The following is a 26561-nucleotide window of genomic DNA, read 5'->3' as shown; positions in this document are numbered from 1 at the left end:
CTCCAGTGTTATTGTAACTCTTTGTAGGAGTGGGACACTACTTTAAAGTAAAGATATCAGTTAAATGGTTATGTTTAGAAGTGGGTATTATGAAAGCATTATGACATCATTAAACAAGACCAATGACCTTGATTTATTAACCTATTAACACTTTATTCCCTAATTCCCCATGATTTATGTACTTACAAGGTATTTGTCTACCGCTTAAACCGCTATTGTTGCCGCTTAAACATTTGACAGAGCATACAAAAAACTATAGATCTTTTGAAAGATTTGTTGTATTTGGATGAATCTAGAGACCTTCATGATATTATTTGGAAGGATTTGCATTCATTTTGCATGCTGAAACTAAGGGTAGGAAGTAGAAGGCCTCATGTAACAGTAAGTAACCAATTCCTTTTTTTCTTTCTTCAAATCTTTTATGTGGTTGTTTGCTTGCATGTCATTGAGAAATTAAACATTGATAATACGTAGAAAATTACCCATAAAAGGAAAATGGCAACTATGAACTTTGGCAACTATAGTTGCCGGTGGGCTTAAATGAGTTAAAAACAAGCATAAGAAAAAAGTGCACTACAGTCACATAGTTTAACCTTGATTTCACATTGCTTTCATTTGTTTTGTTGAACCATGATTCACCGGACTAAAACCTGAGTGCTTTGCTTCACAAGGACAACACACTGACCATGCTGCAGAAGTTGTCGAACGTATTGATTACAAATGAAAGACACAGTTATGTTGTTTTGTAATGCTTATTTGGTGTTGTGCAAAGTACTGAAACTCAAATATATGTGCCTGTAAATATCATTAGTGTGAAAAGGAACACATTTTATACTGCCCTGTTGCCTTTGTTTCACATTTAATCTGCATTCAAACATGTTTAAATTAGATTTTTGCAGTTTTTACAAAAATGTAGGATGAAGCATGTATTTCCAATAGTCTGTTAGCACATAAGAGTGATTGCAGGCAAAGCAAAGAATAATGGCATACTTTTCAATATCAGACAAATACCAATGTTTAAATTTCAAGTCAATATCACCTGATTTATCAGATGTTTTGATAATATTGTGCATTCCTAATGAACATAACTTAAAGGCAAACGTAAAAAAGAAAATACACCGGCAATCACTTACATCTCACATAGGTTGTTTTAAGGACCCTATTTAGAAGTGCTAGGGTTAATTGATCCCCAAACATGCATGGTACGTAAAGTAATAACCCTCAACCTGCTGCTGTTCATACTGCAGATCAAGTTTCTGCTAACAGGTGGATGAAATACATATCCATGAGGTGTTTATTAAGTTTCATAAATCTCTTACAATGCGAACCTATCTTGGCTTAACATACTTATTTTTTGTGGACAATAAAGCCAATCGATGTCACTACATCAAACATGTTACACAGTGACTTCAAATATGTAAAACTAATATAATGCTGAAGGTGACAGGTGACAGACCTGCTTATGCTCAAATGCTCAGGCTACTGTGAATTCCTCTGGCAAGACAGATTACACTGTGAAAACAGACCCACATTCAGAAAGTACTTTACTCTTTACTAACAGCAAATCTGTTATTTGCATATTCACAGGTTATTGAATAATATTGAATTGAGAATGATTAAACAGAACACTAGCTATTAAAAAGCTATCCAAATTTTGGGGTCATTAAAGTGTTTTGATGTTTGTAAAATAAATATCTTATGCCCACCAATGCCAATACAATTACAATACAAATACAGTTCTTACAATTGTGAACTATTTGTTCTTATTAATATCTTAAAGTGCCCATATTATGCATCAAAAAAAGTAATATTTTGGTTTTGGAGGTCTCTGATTTGCAAGCAAGGCCAAAAAACACTTTAACTGTCTTATAATATACATTTAATTTACCTAATTATCCCAACAACTCCCATATGATTTGTTCAGGGACTGATTTGTTCTCAAAGCCCTCCTTAGCGCGATGCTAATATGAGAATTCTGTGAATTTATTAGCTATTGTCAATTAAATATTCTGATGATTTTCATATAAATGAAAATTTTATTTCAGGATTGAGTAAAGCAATGTAGTATTTAATGTAATTTACTTTATCATGTAAAAGTTACATTTTAACAATTTAATGAATTTTATCAATTTATCCTTTCCCCAGACTTTTGAAAGGTCATGTACAGCAGCAATATGAAATTATATCTGTGTCCAAGAAGGAATTATTACTCCATCAGTAAAAGTTAAAATGCAAATGCAATATTATTTTATTTGTTTCAAAAGCCAGACATATTAGATCCTTAAATTTGTTTCAGAGAAAGCACATGGAAAACCACAACATGAAGACCTTGATAGAGAATCGTTGAGTTCTTAGAAATACTAAGACCAGGAATATTAATTTCCAGGAACAAGGAACCATTTGTTGTTATGATTTACTCTAAAAACAGCTATAAAACTCAAGGCTAAAAATACTGATTCACTCCAAAAACAGGCATTGTAAAGGCTAAAGCAGTATGATGAAAAAGCCAATATGGCTTGAAAGGTAATGACAATCCTATATTCTGGAGTAGTTAATCTTCAACTGACAAATGCAGCATTTCTCTGATTAATAACATCCTTTTGGACAGTATAATGCAATGTAATGTGTATTTATATAATGCATGTATCGTGTATGAGCATACACCCTTTACAATACTGTACTTTACAATCATGGGGGGGATCTGGGGGTTCTCTCCACACCACTACCAGTGTGCAGCATCCACTTGGATGATGTGACGGCAGCCACAGGACAATGGCGCCAATGCGCTCACTACACATCAGCTATTGGTGGAGTGGAGAGCCAGTAATAGAGCCAATTCGGTGGATGGGGATGGTTAAGAGGCCATGATGGGTAAGGGCTGATGATGAAGGGAATTTGGCCAGGCCCTCAGGGTTACATCCCTATTCTTTACGAGAATTGTCATGGGATTTTAATGACCAAAGAGAGTCAGGACCTCGGTTTAACGTCTGAAAGACGTCACTGACAGTATAGTGTCACTTTCACTTTAGTGGGGCATCAGGACTTACACAGACCACAGGTAGAGAACCCCCTGCTGGCCTCACTAACACCAATTCCAAAAGCAATCTACTGTAGTTTCCCCATGAAAACATGCTTAGCTTCAGTGAGTAACCGGTCTTGGGCTGCAGGGTGATGTGGAAGTGGCTAAACTAAGAAAACACAGTACTTCAGGTAGGTCAAACCTGGAAAATTCAATATTTCCAACCCAACTAACCAATGAGTACTTATTAATACCATAATATAAGAAGTTACTTTAGTTTAATCGAGTTAAAACAAACAAATGCATAACCTGCTCAAACTGTTTTACAGAAAGCAAACACTTGATTTTAGATAGACATCGTAAATGAAATAGTTAACATGTGCACTAATTTGTTTCATAAAGCCAAGATTATAGTTAAAAGGTACACCCAGGTTTTTAGCATATGGTGTAAAGTAAGAATATAGATGTCTGTAATGAAGATGGTTAAATGGTTCCCAAACAATTGGGAAGAAGGAGAAGAACTGACAAACTTTCAACAACAACAAAAAAAAAATAGATTTCCCGTTTCAAAATGGCAGGTTTGTCAAACTGGAGAAAGCAGGGTAAGTCAAGCCTGTTTCTGAAAAAGAGGTAACTTTAACTCAGAGTCAAGTTACCATGGTAACTTACTCTGTGAACCTAACCTGATCAGGAGCAGGTTTTATTCTCTAAACTCTGTCAGTCTCCCTCCTCCCCCTTTTTTAAAGCCTTACGTTTTCACCCACCTATTTTTTTTTTCCATTTTTTATTTTGAGTTTTCAAAAGAAAATACATATATAACTTACATATTCTCTCATACAGAAAGAGACTTAAAGATCTTGTATATGCTTTGTATTTTCTTCTCTTTAACAACAACAGCTATGAACAGTAAAACATGGGGAGTTACAAATCCTTTAAAAGTTTTCCTTTAAAGAAGAAAAGATACTTATTTAGACATAGTATTACATTTAAGTTACAATTCAAGAAAAAAATCGGGCATATTGGTGAAATATACTCAGTCCATTTACTTCAAATTAGAAAAAAGTATTCCATCTGTGTTCTTCCACCCACCTATTTTTATGCGCATTTTGGATGTGCGCATAAAAAATCGATTGATGGAAACACCAATATGCTCATAACTTTTGAAAATGCGCATAAAAACTTATGCGCATAACTGAGTAGGATAAACTTTTATTCATTACGAAAAGATGCGCATAAACTATGATGGAAACAATTTTACCAAACAAATTCCAGTATGTGCATTAAAAAAGGTCATGTAAACCAGCAGGCTGAGCACATTGTAAAACATCTGAAATGTTGTTTTGGTCATTCTAAAACACCTTAACCATTTCAGTTTTAGTGTTATTATATTATTAATGACCTCTGACCCCTTCAAACGCAACCACCCGTTCATTGCATGAAAGCATTGTCTTCTTAGGCACAAGTCATTTATTGAATAAAGAAAAGATTCATGTAGTTTCTCCTATCGCAGTAAACTCTGTTTTTACAGTTGATATTTGGCGCCAGTTAATCAGGAAGTGACGATTTGGTTCGCTTTGACTTGTAGGATGGAAACGCTGCTTTATTCACATGTCTTTTATGTAATATTCCAGTTTTTAATCCAAATTTAATTTGCATTTTTGGATGGAAACATAGCTAATGCCAGTCACACAAAGAACAAAGTCATGTATGAGAATGGCTTTTCCATTTTTAATAAATAATTTGCTGATCTCGCTTAAATTCACTGATCTTTAACAGGGATATCTACTGTAACTAGATTAATGGGATTATTACTTGTACTAAAAACTACTTTTTGGAACTGCTTACATTCTAAATGTCATATCAACCTCCACTTGATCGATAAAAAAGGCAGACACACAAGTGCACTTTTAAATCTATTTAAAAACTCAACTTTAGAAATTTTTTCTAAACTGATCTATGTGTGCCTTTTGATAACTGGTCTTCTCAAAGTTGATTGACCTAACTCAGATAAGCTGTTTTTAAGTTTTTAATCTATTGGTATGTCAACTCAGAGTTCAGTTTTAAACTAAGTTGGTTGAACCTCCTTACTGAAACACTCCCCTGGTCCTCTCTTATCTTTCTTATCATCATCATCATTTCATTGTGAGACATAAGACCGGTGTGATGCATAGGTGACGCTCATCAGAGCTTGTGTTACTGGCCTCGCTCCATTATATAATTATATCCATACATAATATTGGTTTTATTCTCATTTATTAATAGAAAATTCAGATTTTATGTCTTTGTAAATCATTTAAGCAATCTAACATAGGTCTTGGAGGGACATCATCCACATATGAATGAAATGATACTCCAAATTTCTCAAAATAGTGCCAATTGGTAGAATAATTCTGGAAAATAAATTGGGGCTAGGAAAAAGCCCCAAGAGCCTGAACAAGGAGATGAGTTACGTTAGCCTATAGCAACACTACAACTTCTGTTACTTAAAAAATAAAGGTTTTAGGAAATGGCACGAGGTAAGAAGATGTATGACCAATAGAGAAAGCACAGTTTTCACAAGATTTCGGGCCAAACAACATAATTTTGAGTATGTTATCATTTAATGACAGGAAATGCAGCTTTTCCATATTTGTAACTCCATTAAGCCATCTAACAGAGGTCTTAGAGCATTCATTTATTCATTCATTTTCCTTCGATTTAGTCCCTTATTTAAGGGGCGACGCGGCGATGCAGTGGGTAGCGCTCTCGCCTCACAGCAAGAAGGTCGCTGGTTCGAGTCTCAGCTGGGTCACTTAGCATTTCGCAATCGCGTGGGTTTCCTCCGGGTGCTCCGGTTTCCCCCACAAGTCCAAAGACATGCAGTACAGGTGAATTAGGTAAGCTAAATTGGCCATATTGTATGAGTGTGAATAAGAGCGTAAGGGTGTTTCCCAGTGATGGGTTGCAGCTGGAAGGGCATCTGCTGAATAAAACATGAATGAATGAAAAGTCCCTTATTTATCAGGGGTCGCCACAGTGGATTGAACCACCAACTATTCCAGCAAATGTTTTATGCAGCGGATGGCCTTCCAGCCACAACCCAGTACTGGGAAACACACTCTCATATTCACATACAAACTCATACACTGGAGAAACATGCAAACTCCATACAGAAATGCCCACTGTTCCAGCTGGGACTCGAACCAGCGACCTTCTTGCTGTGAGGTGACAGTACTAATCACTGATCCACCGTGCGGCCTGCCCTTAGAGCAGTGATTTTCAATTCCGTTCCTCTGGCCCTCTCGCCCTGCACATTTTGTATGTCTTCCTTACTTAAAACATGATTCAGATCATCAGCTCATTAGGGTTGCAACAACAAATCGATTAAATCGATTAAAATTGATTACTAAAAGCATTGGCAACGAATTTCATAATTGATTCATCGTGTTGCGTGACGTGGAGACGTTTGATTATTAAAACAACTTTAGTTGATGAGTGAATGCACTCTGCCTCTCTCGCGCACTGATACCAGCAGAGTTCGGCTTTGATACTTACTCTTTGATAAGGATGAAGGGAGCAACAGCAGGGTAAATTATACAGAATCCTACTTTTGTTCTGTTTTGAGGAGAGGAACAAAATTTTCCTGGTGCTTGGTGATGTTTACCTACGTTATCCAGATTGACAAGCATGACATGAAAATTCAAACTGAGCTTTGCCGCATACGCTGGTGCTGAGCCAGAGAAAGGCGTGTCATGTTATCACAATTATGCAGTGTTTTAACCACCCAATGCTTATTTTATGTTTCAGACATGTAAATACACACAAGTACTAGTAAAACGATATATATAGAGATTGTAAAACACACAAGAAAGTCAATGGAAGTCTAGCAATCCATTCAAATATAATTTGCCGATTTGTATTATCCATATCAGATACATGTAGTGAAAGGAACAATAAAGTTCATTTATGTCTTTTAAACAACAAAAACACTCACTTACATGTTTTTGTGAATTGGATTATCAGGTAGTTGATGACATTCTGAGCAAGTGTGTGAATATTTAGTATTAAAATGGAAAAGCATAATAAAAGGTATTCGTCATACAGCGCTATTGTTTCTGTGGTGTGTCACGTGACAAAAATGACAGGTCGCCGTGGAAACAGGAGAAGGAGCTACAGGAGCTCTCCCGTGCTACAGGAGAAGCACTGTAGCATCGAGAGCAACACCGAGTAAGTACATTTAGACCTGTTTTCAGTTGCTGTGTTTGGTTAGAGAACGCTTAGACTTGTTTCAGCTGGTTGTGTATTGGTTGTTGGACATTTAAAATTGTTTTCAGCTATCTTTGTTTAGTGTTTGGTTAGAGAACAGTTAGACTTGTTTCAGCTGGTTGTGTATTGGTTGTTGGACATTTAAAATTGTTTTCAGCTATCTGTGTTTAGTGTTTGGTTAGAGAACAGTTAGACTTGTTTCAGCTGGTTGTGTATTGGTTGTTGGACATTTAAAATTGTTTTTCAGCTATCTGTGTTTAGTACTAGCAAGTTTTAGCCACTGTTTCCTTTTGTTTACTGTAAGAGCTTGCGTGCCGAGCCGGAGGTTTTTTCGCGCGCCCCCGCGGCCGCAGTTTCGGGTGTTTTGTAACTTTGGAGGCGTGTCCAAACGCCAGGTAAAGACTATATATGTGAACACATTTGGTCTAGCTAGCAGGAGAAGCACTGTAGCATCGAGAGCAACACCGAGTAAGTACATTTAGACCTGTTTTCAGTTGCTGTGTTTGGTTAGAGAACGCTTAGACTTGTTTCAGCTGGTTGTGTATTGGTTGTTGGACATTTAAAATTGTTTTCAGCTATCTGTGTTTAGTGTTTGGTTAGAGAACAGTTAGACTTGTTTCAGCTGGTTGTGTATTGGTTGTTGGACATTTAAAATTGTTTTTCAGCTATCTGTGTTTAGTGTTTGGTTAGAGAACAGTTAGACTTGTTTCAGCTGGTTGTGTATTGGTTGTTGGACATTTAAAATTGTTTTTCAGCTATCTGTGTTTAGTACTAGCAAGTTTTAGCCACTGTTTCCTTTTGTTTACTGTAAGAGCTTGCGTGCCGAGCCGGAGGTTTTTTCGCGCGCCCCCGCGGCCGCAGTTTCGGGTGTTTTGTAACTTTGGAGGCGTGTCCAAACGCCAGGTAAAGACTATGTATGTGAACACATTTGGTCTAGCTAGCAGGAGAAGCACTGTAGCATCGAGAGCAACACCGAGTAAGTACATTTAGACCTGTTTTCAGTTGCTGTGTTTGGTTAGAGAACGCTTAGACTTGTTTCAGCTGGTTGTGTATTGGTTGTTGGACATTTAAAATTGTTTTCAGCTATCTGTGTTTAGTGTTTGGTTAGAGAACAGTTAGACTTGTTTCAGCTGGTTGTGTATTGGTTGTTGGACATTTAAAATTGTTTTCAGCTATCTGTGTTTAGTGTTTGGTTAGAGAACAGTTAGACTTGTTTCAGCTGGTTGTGTATTGGTTGTTGGACATTTAAAATTGTTTTTCAGCTATCTGTGTTTAGTACTAGCAAGTTTTAGCCACTGTTTCCTTTTGTTTACTGTAAGAGCTTGCGTGCCGAGCCGGAGGTTTTTTCGCGCGCCCCCGCGGCCGCAGTTTCGGGTGTTTTTACTCTCGAGGCGTGTCCACCTGAGCTCAATCAGCAAAGCGCTCGGGGGTGTATATAAGCGACTAGTCTCACCGCGGCAGCGGTCGCGGCAGCCTCGTGTGAAGCCCACCTCGTGTGAAGACCGACGAGGGTAAAGACCATCGACTCTACCTGTGCGACTCCACCGAGCAAAGACACCGTCAAAGCACTTGAGTACTTCTTACTTTATTTTTTTCCTTTTCTCTGCACTCATTATTGTTTTCCTTGCACTTTATTATGTGTTTACTAATTCCTGTTGTTACTAATACTCGCAGAGCACGGGAGGTACGCTGCAGGCGCAACCCTCACAACCTTCGATCAATTCATGTATCCTCTATTTCACAACTCTCTCTCTCTGTGGGCCTCTGGAATTGTCAATCTGCTGTTAACAAAGCAGATTTTATTACCTCCATAGCCACTCATTCTGACTTTAGTCTCATGGCTCTAACTGAAACCTGGCTGAGACCGGAGGACACTGCTACACATGCAGCTCTTTCTACTAATTTCTCTCTTTCCCACACCCCTCGTCAGACAGGGAGAGGGGGTGGGACTGGACTACTGATTTCCAAAGAATGGAAATTCACTCAGAGACCGTCCCTGCCAAAAATCAGCTCTTTTGAATTCCATGCAGTCACCATTATCCACCCCTTTCGCATAAATGTGGTTGTCATCTACCGCCCACCGGGTACATTAGGTCACTTCTTGGATGAACTGGATGTTCTTCTCTCATCTTTTTCTGATTATGACACTCCCTTGTTGGTGCTAGGTGACTTCAACATCCACATAGAAAGACCTCAAGCTGCTGACTTCCAGACTGTGCTTGCATCTTTCGACCTCAAAAGAGCACCTACTTCTGCTACTCACAAATCAGGTAATCAACTAGACCTTATTTACACTCGACATTGCCTCGCTGACCAAACACTAGTAACTCCACTACAAACATCGGATCATTTCCTTCTCTCTCTCAACATCCACATTACTCCTGAGCCGCCACACACTCCTACTCTAGTTGCCTTTCGCAGAAACCTACGCTCTCTCTCACCCAACAGACTATCCACCATTGTTTCTAACTCTCTTCCTCCATCTTGCAAACTCTCTGCACTTGATACGAACAGTGCAACTGATACACTCTGCTCCACGCTAACATCATGTCTAGACAGACTATGCCCTCTGACATCCAGACCAACCCGAGCCAGTCCTCCTGCACCCTGGCTCTCTGATGTTCTCCGTGAGCATCGCTCAAAACTTCGGGCTGCTGAGAGAAGCTGGCGAAAAAACAAAAAATCCTGAACAGCTCATAACATACCAAACTCTTCTGTCTTCTTTCTCGACTGAGGTTACTTCTGCAAAGCAGACATACTTCCGTCAGAAAGTCAACAGTGCCACCAATCCTCGCTTGCTTTTTTAAAACATTTTCATCCCTCCTTCACCCTCCTCCTCCACCCGCATCCTCCACACTCACTACTGATGACTTTGCTACATTCTTTTATACCAAAACTGCAAAAATCAGTGCTCAATTTGCTGCACCTACAACAAACACGCAAGATACACCACCAACACCACACACGCTCACCTCTTTCTCCCAGCTCTCTGAGTCTGAGGTGTCCAATCTCGTGCTATCAAGCCATGCAACCACCTGTCCGCTAGATCCCATTCCCTCTCATCTCCTGCAAGCCATTTCTCCTGCAGTCATACCAACACTGACTCACATAATTAACACATCTCTTGACTCTGGTCTATTCCCTACTTCATTTAAGCAGGCTAGGGTAACCCCTCTGCTAAAGAAACCCAACCTGGATCAAACGCTACTTGAAAACTACCGACCGGTATCCCTGCTTCCATTCATGGCCAAGATTTTGGAGAAAGTAGTGTTCAATCAAGTCCTAGACTTTCTTACTCAAAACAACCTCATGGACAACAAGCAATCTGGCTTTAAGAAAGGCCACTCAACTGAGACTGCCCTGCTCTCGGTCGTGGAGGACCTCAGACTGGCTAAAGCAGACTCTAAATCATCTGTCCTCATCTTGCTGGATTTATCAGCTGCTTTTGACACTGTAAACCACCAGATCCTGCTATCTACGCTTGAGTCACTGGGCGTCACAGGCACTGTTATTCAATGGTTCAGTTCCTACCTCTCGGACAGGTCATTCAGGGTGTCGTGGAGGGGAGAGGTGTCCAACCTACAGCATCTATACACTGGGGTACCTCAGGGCTCTGTGCTTGGACCACTTCTCTTCTCTATCTACACGGCATCTTTAGGAACAGTCATCCAGAAACATGGTTTTTCCTACCACTGCTATGCTGATGACACCCAGCTATACGTCTCTTTCCACCCTGATGATCCCTCGGTTCCAGCTCGCATTTCAACCTGCCTGTCAGACATTTCACTCTGGATGCATGATCATCATCTCCAGCTTAACCTCATGAAAACGGAAATGCTTGAAGTCTCTGCCAACCCGACCCTTCACCATAACTTTTCAATCCAGATGGATGGAGCAACCATCACTGCATCCAAAATGGTAAAAAGCCTTGGAGTTACGATTGATGACCAACTGAACTTCTCTGACCACATTTCTAGAACTGCCCGATCTTGCAGATTCGCACTCTACAACATCAGAAAGGTCCGACCCTTCCTATCTGAACATACAGCTCAACTCATTGCTCAAGCTCTTGTCCTCTCCAAACTGGACTATTGCAACTCTCTGCTAGCCGGGCTACCAGCTAGTTCTATCAAACCTCTTCAGCTGCTTCAGAACGCAGCAGCACGAGTGGTCTTTGATGAACCCAAAAGAGCACATGTCACTCCGCTACTCACCCGTTTGCACTGGCTTCCAGTTGCTGCCCGCATCAAATTCAAAGCTCTGATGTTTGCTTACAAAGTGACCTCTAGCTGTGCTCCTTCGTATCTGCTCTCACTTCTGCAGATATATGTGCCCTCCAGAAACTTGCGTTCTGTGAATGAACGTCGCCTCGTTGTTCCATCCCAAAGAGGGAAGAAATCACTTTCCCGAACTCTCACATTCAATCTGCCCAGTTGGTGGAATGAACTCCCTAACTACATCAGAACAGCCGAGTCACTTGCTGTCTTCAAGAAACGACTAAAAACGCAACTGTTTAGTCTCCACTTTTCCTCCTAATCTGCAATTGCCTCTCTGGCTATACCACTAACTGAGCCCTCTTTCTCTCTCTCTCTCTCTCTCTCTATTAAAAAAAAAAAAAATTTCTACTAATGTTTTGCTTCTTAGACTTTTACACGCCTGAAACTTGTCTATAGCACTTGTTCACTGCTGCTCTTATAGTTGTGTAAATTGCTTCCTTGTCCTCATTTGTAAGTCGCTTTGGATAAAAGCGTCTACTAAATGACTAAATGTAAATGTAAAAATGTAAACATTAAGAGTGTACGTTCTAAAATAATAATCGAAAAACAAAACTCACTAAATTATATCTCATGAAGATTATTTTTTTTACCCCATTGGCAAATAATTTAGCTTGTTTTAAGCAAATAATCACTTAATTTTGAGGTGTTTTTTTTCCAGAAAACAAGACATCATTTTTTATGCTATTTCATCTGTCTAGTATGTAACTTGATTTTAGATATTTTTAGATAATTGGATTGGAAAACAGGACAAAACTACTAAGCTAGTGTTTTTTTTTTATTTGATTATTATTTTTATTATTATTATTTTTTAATTATTATTATAACAGCTCAGGGATGTTCAAGAACAACATGTTTGTACACTTTCTAAAGATCTTAGTTCTGTTTTTGATTAAAGGGTTGGAAAAGAATGCTTTTGTTGTTGTTGTTGTTTATTTTTTTATCCGATACATCAATTAATCTGAAAAATAATTGGCAGATTAATCGATTATTAAGATAATCATTAGTTGCAGCCCTACAGCTCATTAACAGAGAGATCCATGAACCGATCCTTGTGTGTCAAATAAGAGAGACATACAATATGTGCAGGGTGGGGAGGTCTGAGGACTGGAATTGAGAACCACTGTTTTAGCGGGACATCATCCACATATGAATGAAAGGACACTTCAAATTTCTCAAAAATAGTGCCAATTGGTAGGCCCACACAGAATCTGCCCGTGCAGAATTCCGCTGACTTATAGCCTGTCACTGATTCTGTAAAATCATATTTATTTAGCTATAATAGATATATTATATAAGAGACTTGCTTTGTTCACCAAATAAAGTGGATCTAGTTGGATATGCATTGTAAAGAATAAATACAAGTTAAAAAGGTATTACATTTATTTCATATATTAAGGTTTTAATTATGATACTCCCACAATCATTCCACATAAATCCGCAGATTTTTAACAAAATTCTGCGCAGAAATAGCAAAAAATGTTAGCAGATTCCATCTGGCTCTACCAATTGGTAACGTAAATATGAAAAATAAATTAGGTCAAGGATCAAGACTTGTGAAACCCCCCGTGAAGAGTAGACAAGGAGATGAGTTATGTTGGCCAATAACAATACTCCAACTTATTCATTCATTCATTTTCTTGTCAGCTTAGTCCCTTTATTAATCTCGGGTCACCACAGCAGAATGAACCACCAACTTATCCAGCATATGTTTTACACAGCAGATGCCCTTCCAGCTGCAAACCATCACTGGGAAACATCCATACACACTCATTCACACACATACACTATGGACAATTTAGCTTTACCCAATTCACCTATACCACATGTCTTTGGACTAGCGGGGGAAACCGGAGCACCCGGAGGAAACCCACGCAAACACAGGGAGAACATGTACCACACAGAAACTCCACACAGAAACCACACAGAAACACCAACTGACCCAGTTGGGGCTTGAACCAGTGACCGTCTTGGTGTGAGGCGACAGCACTACCTACTGCGCCACTGTGCTGCCACTACAACTTATATAATTTAAAAAGAAACTGAAACCATTTTAGCACCTTGTCCTGTAAGCCAAAAAACATCTCAATCCTAGAAATCAAGATGCTATGGTTGACCATATCAAATTTAGAACCACAATATTAATGGATGCTCTGAAAAGCTAAGCAAAGAAAAGCTAAGCAAATTAGTTCAGCATTCCTTTTAGCTGTATATTTTTATTCATTTCAAGCCCACATTTAATGAAGACCCTAAGAGTAGGGGCTTATACTTTCGAAGCAATTCAAACATTAGCTCATCATCCTAATTGGGAGCACAAAAGCGAGAGGCACAGCTCAATAAAAGCCAGTTCAGCAGTTCCTTTAAAACAGTAGTTAGGGAGCTCTCCTCGAAGTGCAATGGCAGGCCTCCAGCCCCCCTGCATTAAGCCAAGCCTGGAGACCAGCCCAGGATCCCACTTACTTACCAGACATACACAAGCACAGACAGGCAGATGCTGCGGGAAGCCTTATTTTATTTACCAGTGTCTAAAAGCCTCTTCTATTCCTCCTTCTCCCAGTTGCATTAAAATGTTTAGTGGTTTAGTCTGCTATATGGTTCATCTACAGTTGAAGTCAGAATTATTAGCCCCCCCCCCCCCACCCCCCTTTTTGTTTTTTTCTTTTTTAAATATTTCCAAAATGATGTTTAACAGAGCAAGGAAATTTTCGCAGTATGTCGGATAATATTTTCTCTTCTGGAGAAAGTCTTATTTGTTTTATTTTGGCTAGAATAAAAGCAGTTTTTATTTTTTTTTAATCATTTTAAGGTCAAAATTTAAGCTATATTTTTTTCGATAGTCTACAGAACAAACCATCATTATACAATAACCTGCCTAATTAACCTAGTTAAGGCTTTTAAAGTTCACTTTAAACTGTATAGAAGTGTCTTGAAAAATATCTAGTAAAATATTATTTACTGTTATCATGACAAAGATTAAATAAATCAGTTATTAGTAATTAGTTATTAAAACTATTATGTTTAGAAATGTGTTGAAAAAGTCTTCTCTCCGTTAAACAGAAATTGGGGAAAAAATAAACAGGGGGCTAATAATTCAGGGGGGCTAATAATTCTGACTTCAACTGTATGGGCATGTTTGATCCCATGGTCTTTTAGAAATTAAACTCTTAATATAGTGGTTACACAGCAGTTTCTGTCATTCAAAAATATATCTATTTTTTCATTTCAACTCTTGTTTCAACTCCTCACAACTCCAACTATCTCATCACAAATAAAACAATAGTTTAGCGCTGGATTGGAACAAAATGAACCTGTACCTCTATGTCCAATCATTGAAATTATTTTGCATTTCTGTAGTCTGATTCCCTCACCCATTCAAACACTCAATGAGATAAAGAAGGTCGCTTGATCATGAAAAACTTCATATGCTGACTGGATCTCATGACCACAACACCCCACAGAAAAACATTTATGGGGAAATTAAGTACTCAGTCAAACTCGATTAATGTAACCATTTAGGAGAAAAATGCATGTTTTATTATAGCTTTTAGACTTAGGGTGCTGCCATCTTGAAATATTGCTGTGTCTGGCGACACAAGGTTGGTTCTGATCCCTCAGCTGAACAGATATAGTGGAAGTAAAGGACTGAACATGGAGACTCCAAAGCCTACTTTAACCCAAAGCATCAAATGTGGGTCTAATATAAAAATATATATATATTTTATTTTTCCCATTTAATTACAGATCATTTGATGTGCTTTGGTCCACTCTCTGTATTACGCTGCATGACTATCTGTCTAGGTTTCAAGTATGGTAGTAACTAACTGAACATGGAGGCTGGACAGCCTTATTTAACCCAATGCATGAAGTTGCCGACGTGCATCGCAGAGCTGGTGCAAATACAACAAATACAAGCATCTTAAGTCTTAAGCATCATGTCTTAAGTTGTGTATTTTTCTTTTGTTAATTTATTTTGCTTGATGCGCTTTGGTCTACTCTCTCACGCTGCTCCATTGATGCCTGACGAGGTTTACATTTAGACTAATGCAACAATTAAAATGATACATGACTTCACGCTTTACTAAGTCACGTCTTTGTGGATTATGTCAAGACATATTGCATTTCAAGTCGATCAACTCCATTTCTCAACATATATGAAGAATAAAAACCTGCCATGTGAAAACTGTACTGATCTTAGTTTGGTTTGAACACGAGCAGATGTGAGCGGCTATAGTAAGGAAAAGTGAAAGTACCCGCCCCCATAACATCAGTAGCGGACCTTGATGAAACCATGTTTGAAACCCAGGCAGCCAGTCAGGCAGCGTAATACAGAGAGTGGACCAAAGCACATCAAACGATCAGTAATTAAAAGGGAAAACTAGAATAAATATATATTTTTATATCAGACACACATCTAATGCTTGTATTTGCACCAGCTCCATGTCCACAACTTCACACATTGGGTAAAATAAGGCTTTACAGTCTCCGTGTTCAGTCCTTTACTTTAACTGCATCTGTTCAGCTGAGGGAACGCAACCACCCCTTTGACGTCAGACAGAGCGATATTCCACGATGGCGGCGTCCTAGGTCTAAAAGCTATAGTAAAACATGCCGTTTTCTTCTAAAGGGTTACAGTAATTGAGTTTGTTTAATAAAGTTTCATTAAAGTGTAATCTAATGTACAAAATAATGTAAACTTGACTGAGTGCTTCATTTCCCCTTTAAATTTAAACTTTTAGGGCTCTATTTAAATAAGTCTAAACCATTAAGGGTGTGTCCGAATCCACTTTTGCTATTTTAAGGACAGATAAATACGCTCTGCACCCAAACGCATGGTCTAACAGGCTTGATCTTATTCTCTTAATGAGTTATGAGTGTGTTTTGGGAATAAACCAATCAGAGTCTCATCTCCCATTCCCTTTAAGATTAATTTGCTTTCTGCCATGGCGCATTTGCTATTTACATGGCGGACTTTGCAAATGGAAAAACTGAACACTACACTAATGAGAAAACAGTTAAACAACATCTGTAGTGAGAGGATAAAGAATGAGCCTCCTCCAATCAGTCTTTACTTTCACTTTCTCTTTCTCTCTTTCGTAAAGGAAACGTGTTGTACGCACAGCCATCCATTAGCCTACATAATTAATTTCGTTTGTTAAGCGTAAAGATTTGTTTCAAAACTATTTCTAAAATCAGTTCTAATTTCCAGCAAATTATATCCAAGTTATATCCAAATACACATGCTATGCCCCATATCGCTCAAAACCTGACAGGTTGACAAATCTAAGCTTGTTTTTAATAAAACAAATATAAATATGCATATAAATAATAATAATAATATTATTAATAATAATAATAATAACAATAATAATAATAATAATAATAATAATAACATTATACAAAAGCAAGTTGTCATGAATAAACTGAAAAACAGCCCCTGAGATGAAAAAGGTATGAAAGTAGTGGTTTTTATATTTAAGTAGAACATAATAATTTTTGTAATATTTTATTCCTTTAATTCTTTTTTCATTTGTAAATATATTTGTGTATTGCTTACATCCTGTGTGTTTTAAGCAATGTGTAAGCGAGGCTCATAACTAACGCGGTCTGTGCTGGACTTTAAACCTGCTTTCAATATTTTAGTTCCCCAAAATAGCAACGCGCATCAATGCGCCCTAACACACCTCTTTTTTTAGACCAGCACAGTCATGAGTCTACAAAGTGGTGCAAATGGATTTGCTATTTAAACAACGTGGCGGAAAACAGGAAAATTAAGGTTGCGTTGGTCTGAAAATAGCAACACGTCGGGGCAAACACGTCTTGCGCCTTATTGCGCCAGGTGTATGATAGGGCCCTTAATCTCATCCATCCACGCTAAACGATAAAATAAAAACCTTAAAATTTCAATATCTATAATCCATAATCATAACTCCTGTACAACAATCTCACAACATTCTGACACTCTATGACACTCAAATACCCTATCAGTAATGTCTAGTGACTGGGAATGAGCTTTTTACAGTGTCTGCTATAATGTTAATGTTGTTTTTGGTGTGTTTACATAGATAAATATGGCCACTGTGTAAATGCACAGTACAGCTACAATCTTATTGCCAGATTAGATCATTATGATAACATAGTATATGCCTTCAGTGATTTCCTGAAGATAAATACCAAAAAATAGCACAACTGGAATAACTACAGCAGTCGCGATCGTCTGATCTCATATGAAGCAAGAGATCGCGATGACATATGATGTCGTGTGCAGGTGCTGTAGTGCTGTCCCAATTCTTATCGGTAAATTTTGAAGCCCTTCCCCTTCACCCTCGGTTGTAAGGGCCAAGGGAAAGGGGAGGGGGTGGATACAAAAATAGAATTGGGATTGGGCCAAAAGCTGCAGGACACTTGCCCTCCAGGACCATGTTTGGACACCCTTGTCATAAATAAGGAGTGTCCAAACATAATGTTTAGCCACCAACTTGCTTTAACACACGTCTGGAAGTTTCTAGTATGCCAAGTAAGACCTTGATTAGCTGGTTTAGGTTCATTGGTCTAGAAGCTAAAACATCCAGCACAGTGCCTCTTCAGGAATAGGACTGTACATTCCTGTTCTAAATAAAATGCTTAATGTCCAACAACTGTATTCTCATCATTAACCTAAAATGGCACAACAGTATTTACAAAACGATATTCCAACTGCTGCATATGAACGTATACAATAAACATCAAGCAGCCAGCAATTTACCTCAATGAATGGGGCTAGAATTTAGATGTTCTTACGTCAGGTTACACCATGTGAATCAAATGCGTTCAGCCCAAAGGAATGCGTACTGATGCAATGGCCATTCACTGCAACCCAGACTTCATTCATGCTCAGACTCTAAATCTGCTGCTCATGACAGGTACATCCAAGATACACAGAAGCACTCATTTTCATCCTGCTCGCTCTCACTCTCCCCCGCATGCTCACAGTAACCTTGCAAAACTTGCTTGAAATTGCAAGTTAATTTACTTAATTATCAGTTTTATCAGTTTACAAAACTAATAATTCCCAAGTTGCAAGTCATATCTATATCACTTTAATCAACAGAGATTGCCAGAGCATATTTACTGGCAATAATGGAATAATCAGGCACAAGTTTCGTCACTGTAAAACAAGTTCAATATGTTTGTTTTTTGTGTGTTTTTCGTGAGTCAGTTCAGTGATAATTCAGTTCAGTCTATACCAATGTCAAATGCTAAAAATGTGTTTCAAATGCTCTCTGGAATACTTGATACTGATTTGTCAATCATGACATTCCAAGGTAAGTTATTCCCAGATAACAACCGATTAAACTATTATTCAATTACTACAAATTATATTGACCATAAAATATGTAGTATATGCTTTTCTGTCACTCTGCTGTTTTTTACTCTTTGGTGCCTTCTTGTGACTGAAAAATAATAAAAATAAGTAAGTTGGCGTGGGCTGCATCTGTGGCATTTTTTAAGAACTATTTTCAATTTAGATTTAATTAAAGAGCTAGTAAACTGTTACAGCTCAGGGGTGCGTTTCTGAAAACCATAGTTAGCCAACTAAGGAAGAAGTTGTGTCGTTACAAACATAATTTGTTGATTTGGTGTTTTCCAAATCCAACATTCCAATGAAGATTTGCAAATTGCTTCGCAAACTTGTGCGTTTCCAGCTACACCTCTAAAGCTGTAGATAGAAGCATAGTTCCTGGCTTTGTTCTATTCCCAGTTATCCCCCTATGCCCTATTCGTTTAGAATATTCTAACATTTAAACTCAGAATGATTAATACAAAAAAAAATAAAGCAATCTCTCCAAAGTGTTCAGTGTACAGTTCAGCTACAGTGATCTTCATATTGATAAATGTGCTCCCTTTGTAGTGCACTTTAAAATCATTTATGCCATTTTGAACAAGCTCCAAAGCTTGTGAAAACAAAAATAAATAGGTTATATAGGTTTTAATTTATAACCTATGCTATTCATTAAAGCAGTGGTTCAGAGTGTTAAGCAATGTGTGCTCATGCTTCACTTGTAGAAAAGTCAAGTTAGATCAATTTTAACAAATAAAAACACTTATAGGTTGTGGCTCACAATCCACAGCTTCTTCTATTATGGTTGGAGCTGCTCCTTCTTTCAGGAGTTTTAAGCTGAATCCAGCACAGAACTAGGAGAGATTCTGTCCTTTGTCAAATGCTAGCTACATATATGTTTTAAATTCTCTGAAACATAATTTAAAAAACTTGTAAGCACTTTTCTCTTTGTGTCGTGTACTTTGGAATCCTAAATACAATAGAACAAGCTGTGCGGAAATAGCAGCGTTTGGACAGTATTTTATCTTTCTGTTATAACATTACAGCACATCTGGTTACGACCCTTTGCTGTATGGGGTGAATGTCCATAATCTGAAGGGTTTATGACATCATTAACTCTGTAAAAGCCAAGGTCTCCCTTTGCATTGAATTTTGAACGCATTGCATTCAGAGACATTGTTTATGTTCACACAGCTACATTACACATGAACTAACGTTTAAAATATGATATCATAGTAAACCACCCCTTTAATGGTTGTTAATTTATAGCCTATGCTATTCATTAAGAAATGTATATGCACTGTATATGACATGGGCCTCTAGGCTAGAACATTTCTGCAGTGGTATATAAAATAGCCTACTACAAATTAAAACCGTTATGTTGTTATTTGAGAAACACACCCCAGATCAATATTTTGTGTCCAATTGTTTAATTTTGTGCCAAGTGGTCATGTCATAATTGGGATAATGTACATCCAGCCGGTTGTTTTCACACTATAAGCTGCTTCAGTCTTACACAACAATGCTGATGAGCCTGTTGACCTGTATGGATGTACATTAACCCTTACTCCTTACATCCCTTAACATGAATAAACTTTGATGCTGATTGGTCAATACCGACCAGACATAATTAAATGGTATAGCAACATCTAAGGTGTAAAAGGGTATTCAAATGTCACAACTCACTTGTACTTCCCACAGAGGAAAAAGTGTCACACAAGTTCTTGAAATTTGTATTACATGTCTTCAAATCAATCAATAGCACTCAGGTGTTCCATTCATAACATGGCTCCAGACTGTGAGTAAGCATTTCTCCTGTCAATGTGTACTAAATTTTGTTAGAGGTTATGGTGGTGCCTCTATCAATTAGATTTAAACTTATAACATAGTATCCTAACATCATGCAAGGCATTAAGACTCCAGTGACAAGCCAATTGGCTGTCTACACCAAATACGACACGACATGACAGAAACATTTAAATACCATCCACTGTACCCCCAATGAAAAGGTAAAAGCTTCAGTTATAAAGCATATAGGTGATGCCTATGTTTAGTTTGGCCCTATCATACACCCGGCACAATAAGGCGCAAGACGTGTTTGCCCCGGTTTGCCCTAATGTGTTGCTATTTTCAGACCAGTGCAACCTTAATTTTCCCGTTTTCCACCACGTTGTTTAAATAGCAAATCCATTTGTGCCACTTTGTGGACTCATAGGTGTTCTGGTCCAGAAAAGAGGTGTGTTAGGGTGCATTGTTGGCACGTTGCTACAGTATTTTGAGGAACTAAAATAGACTGTGCTATAGACCAGCTGAATACAGGTCTAAAGTCCAGTGCAGAGTCGTTATGAGCCTCGCTTACACATTGCTTAAAACAAAAATTATTACTTTCTACATAAATATAAAAACCACTGCCTCCATACCTTCACCTCGGGGGGGCTTTTGTATAATGTATTATTATTAGTAGTAGTATTTATTATATGCATATTTGTATTTGTTTTATTAAAAAGAAGTTTAGATTTGTTCACCAGTCGGGTTTTGGACCATATGGGGCATAGGACGTGTGTTTGGATATAACTATTTTTGACCACGCTTCGTTATTATTTATTTGTTTGCTGGAAATTAGAACTGAATTTAGAAATAGTTTTGAAACAAATTTTTGCACTTAACAAACTAAATTAAGTATGTAGGTTAATGGATGTCTTCAGTAGAGTATTCATGAAAGAGAGAAGGAGAAAGTGAAAGTAAAGAGGCTGAATGGAGGAGGATCATTTTTAATCCTCACACTGCAGATGCTGTTTAACTGTTTTCTCACTATTGAAGCGTTCAGTTTTTCCACTTACAAAGTCCACCATGTAAATAGAAAATGTACCATGGCGCAACGCAACTGACTCTTAAAGGGAATGACAGATGAGACTCTAATTGGTTTATTCTCAATACACACCCATAACTCATAAGAGAATGAGCACAACCCTGTTAGACCATGCGCTGGGGCGCAAACCCTATTTTTCTGTCCTTAAAATAGCAAAAGTGGATTCTGACATTATGCTTTTTTAATGCTTTTGCATGCTTTTAATGCACTTTAAATGTTGCACCTAGACCGTTAAATAGAGCCCTATGATGATGGACTATATTTGGTGTAACATAAGAGAACAAGAATAAGAGAAAAAGTTTTCATTTTTGGAGTGAACTATCCTTTTAAAAAGTAATGCTTTAAAAAAATATTATCTTTTTTCCTTTTTTTATAATTTGTGTTTTATTAATTTAATTAATTGAATTAGGCAAGGATTAACTGAACTTCCTAGAACATGAAAATCAAAACATTCTAAATGTTTTAAACTTTACATTTATACGGTTACAAATATAACAATCTTACAAAAACATTTTGATTAATGAAATTATCCAGAAAAAGAAAGGGAACATGATAAACAATAATAATAACAGGTCCTGCATCATTATGCTTAAACGTTATACAGGTTTGAAACATTGTAGCAGTTTATGAAATAGTGAAATGGTGTAAAAAGAGTACTAAAGGAAAAAAAGTGTCTTATACTTGAACATAGTATATCTCTAGTGCATATTATACAAACACAAAATATAAGTTAAAGTGACAAGAATAATGCAGAGGTTAAGTAAATAATGTATTAATAAAAATTGAAAGACTTTTTACCTGGTAATTTGGATGGTGTAGAAAATAATCCGGACATCCGGCCACAGCCATGATACACGTTCTGTTAATGTCTCTCTCGAATATCACATCCACCTCAGATAGATGAGGAAAATCGTCTGAAATTAAACCAAAACAAAAATGTTACATCAAATGTTTTTCAAGGTAAAAAAAAAGCAATCTCTTTATTAGTTGAGTCTAAGTGGCTACTACCAATATAGCACAGAGCACATCTTAACCCAAATAGTTCCACAGGGTCAGTAAACAACATAAGAATACGAACAGGAAAATACAGAATCCAAAGCTGACCAACAGCCACACAGTTAAAATATATGAAACCATCTCTAGATTGTCCTTTTAAAACCCAAGACACTGGGAAAGCAGCTCCACTTGCAATATGAGGAGAGTAGGAACATGTTAAACAAACAAATCATACGGAGCTCCAAATAGTGAACATTTCCACTGAGACCAAAATTATATATTTTCACTCGTATAATGGTACCTTATTTTCAGAGGGTAAGATTATGTAGTCTAGCAAGCTTAAATGTACATATTTATTTTGCTGCTTCACCGTTTTTGAAGAAGTTCACAGAAGCGCTTTTAAAGGGATAGTTCACTCAAAAACAAAATGTCTGTCATTATTTCATTGTTACCATTTACTTGTTTTAAACCTTTATGAGTTAAATCTTCGGTTAAAAGCAAAAGGAGATAAAAGATAAAAGCTGGAAAAAACTAACCATTGACATACATACAGTTGAAGTCAGAATTATTAGCCCCCTATGTATTTTTTTCTCCTTTTTTAAATATTTCCCAAATGATGTTTAACAGAGCAAGGAAATTTTCACAGTATGTCTGATAATATTTTTTCTTCCGGAGAAAGTATTATTTGTTTTATTTTGGCTAGAATAAAAGCAGTTTTTAATTTTTTATGAACCATTTTAAGTTCAAAATTATTAGCCCCTTTTAGCCATTTTTTTTCGATAGTCTACAGAACAAACCATTGTTATACAATAACTTGGCTAATTACCCTAACCTGCCTAGTTAATTAATTAACCTAGATAAGCCTTTAAATGTCACTTTAAGCTGTATAGAAGTGTCTTGAAAAATATCTAGTAAAATATTATTTACTGTCATCATGGCAAAGATAAAAGAAATCAGTTATTAGAAATGAGTTAATAAAACTGTTATGTTTAGAAATGTGTTGAAAAATAATCTTCTCTCAGTTAAACAGAAATTAGGGGAAAAATAAACAGATGGGGCTAATAATTCAGGAGGTTAATAACTCTGACTTCAACTATAGTATTTGTTTTTACTACTATGGAAGTCATGGATTTCTGAGTTATGTGTTTAACAGAAACTGAGTTTTTAACCAGTCGAGGATAAGTTAATAGTGCCTAAATACAAATTTTTGGGTGAATTATCCCTTTAAGGCTCGTTCGCACCAAGGACAATAACTATTATTTTTTTGTTTGTTCTAATTTCATGTCAATAGGGAAGTCTAAACCACAGCTATGATGATATAGAAGAGCAATATCACTGAAATAACTTTCAGGACACTTTTTGTTCCTGCTGAATGATGATAAAACATTACAAGCCAATATAATGCAGCCTTGATGTATGTAGCAAAGTTTAAACAACTCAAATCAGGAAAGGAGGAAGCGGCGAGTGGTTAACATCAACTTTAATTACAAAATAAACACAAACAAAAGTAAAACAGCAGCCCCTCACAGATGACTGCTGCACAAAAATCAAGCAAAAATCAATGTGTAATGATGTTACTGCTTGATGTTGTGTGGACGTTACCACTATGATGCTATCAGATGTTGGACTTTAGTTGCCATACCTGATGAATAAATGTCAGTATTTGACGTCAATATGACGTTGGTTTAAGATGTTGGTTTGACATTGGATTTTTGTCAGTTTCTAACACAATCTAAAATTAACCAAATATGAATGTAATTTGACGTCGTTATTGGACATCAAAATAACATTGTTATTAAATGCTGGCTAGACTTTCTGCTACGTAAAACATATGCTCAATAAGTTGGCGGTTCATTCCGTGGTGGCAACCCCAGATAAATAAGGGACTAAGCCAAAGGTAAATGAATGAATATTTGTTTACAGAAGATGCAAGAAATGCCCTGTTTAAAATATTATTTACAGGATATACAGTAGTTATTTTATTTAGAAAAGATACTGCTTATATTTTACTTTTAATATGAAAAACACTAAAAATAATTTATTTTGTTTAAAAAAGTGCAAGTTATTTATTTTCACTTTTTTATTGGAAAAAAGTGACAGTTGGTTTTAAGTAATGTGTGTTTTAATTTCAGTTGTTCAATGTTGATGTTCAATAAATAATCATAGATAGTAGTGTTTGTTTCCTACAATTATTTTAAAATCCAGTAATGCGCCCTTCATTCAAAAATCTCTCACTTGTAATATGTGAGCATATTTACTGTAAACAAACTGTTCGTGAACTATGAGGGTAAAAAAAAATCTAATAAATAAATAAAATAATTTAATTAATCATAATCAAGTTAAAATATTAAATTAATTGAGCTTTTGGTTTTAGGTCAAATCTCCCAGCCCTATCTGTTTGCAAAAATAGGTAGGAGGAGGTTGGATAATTTCTGTATAGTTTGCATGGAGCAAGGCACACTTTGAAGAAGTAGCTGGTTTCATATCAAATTTGTAGCTGGTTTTATACGCACATAAATACACTCAGACGGTTTATAAAAACAACCTGCATGTTTTCTTGTTAACTGAACTGAGCTGGAAGACACAGCACAAATGCCAACGAAAAGTGAAAAGTGAAAATGTATTCCAGAGTCACCTTTAAGAGTCTGTTCAATTTGAACAAATTGTGCAGCTTTAAGGTTCAGCTTTAAGGTTCCCACTGGCTGGGCTTATTTTAGAGGCCCTATTCTCAGTCTCTGGAATTACATAATGGAGTCAGGTCTGCACGTTTCACAGTGTCCAATCCTGCAACAAAAGAGTGGGCAGCCCCAGGAGGATGATGTCATCACCGTTAATCATGTGATTGACCTCCGAGCCACATAGGTCTGACAGCTCCTCTTTTGGTATCTAATTTCATTCAATGTGCCTGACTCAGAATCAGTATTCAGAAGCTTGCTGAGCACTGAATTGCACTCCTCGATCTCTCAATGCCTGTGATTCAGTCAGCCATGGAGCTAAAAAGGAGACCTGGGGAGCCCGCAGTACCTCAGCAGGCATCCGGCTCTGAGGGCCCCTTATTGCACTGTATAGAACCTTTTGAGGGATAGAAATGCTCAATAAATGTTAAAGGTTCTCAAATTACAAATGAGGGAATGTACAACTGCAGTGTCATTTAAAATGAACTATTTTCATACTGTCACCATACTTGACATTACAGGCATTGATATAAATTGCTTTATTATGGCTTGCAATTGCATTTGTGCAATTAAAATGGTAAGTTCACCCAAAATATGTCATCCCTTTCCCACCGTTATATAAAACCAACAAATCGTCAGTCCATCGAATGAATGAATGAATGAATGAATGAATGAATGAATGAATGAAAAAATAATAATAATAAAAAACTTCTCTCCTTCCGTTAAACTCAACACAAAAATGTAATGCTTCTATATATTCAGAAAGACTGAAAAAGTATAAAAGTATATGAATCAGGTAGTTTAACCTTGGGCTGGGCGATATTGCAAAAAAATAAATATCACAATATCATGTTTTTTTTATTTAATTCTATATTGATAATTATTGAATATTTTTCAAAAATACATTTAGGAATATTAGGATTTTGTTATTTAACCACTTTATTTTAATTTGCCAACATTACTAAGGCAAAAAAAAAAAATATGGAAACAAAATATCTGATCTCTATAATAAAATAAACAAGTGTCAAAGAGACACTTAAACTTGATAAATAAAATGTTACAAACTGTGTTCAATGGTAAATGTTAACAATCAAAGCAAACTTTAAGGTAGATCAACAACTGTAAAATGTCAATAATAACTATACAGTAACCCTCAAATTCTGTA

The 26561-nt window shown here is 36.9% G+C and overlaps 1 protein-coding gene across 3 annotated transcripts in view; it reads right to left on the bottom strand.

The window, feature by feature from the left end:
- The window catches only part of grb10b (growth factor receptor-bound protein 10b), a 209107-nt gene that overhangs the window by 120325 nt on the left and 62221 nt on the right, over positions 1–26561 (bottom strand). For all 3 annotated transcript variants that reach the window (XM_056475182.1, XM_056475184.1, XM_056475183.1), the window contains exon 2: positions 22524–22639. In XM_056475182.1, coding sequence (XP_056331157.1) covers positions 22524–22574 — 51 coding nt within the window. In that variant the 5' untranslated portion in view covers positions 22575–22639. The remainder of the gene's footprint in view (positions 1–22523; positions 22640–26561) is intronic.

Source organism: Danio aesculapii, chromosome 16 (genome assembly GCF_903798145.1).
Source record: "Danio aesculapii chromosome 16, fDanAes4.1, whole genome shotgun sequence".
In the NCBI taxonomy this organism is placed as follows: Eukaryota; Metazoa; Chordata; class Actinopteri; order Cypriniformes; family Danionidae; genus Danio; species Danio aesculapii.
This window is presented reverse-complemented; position numbering and strand designations above follow the sequence as displayed.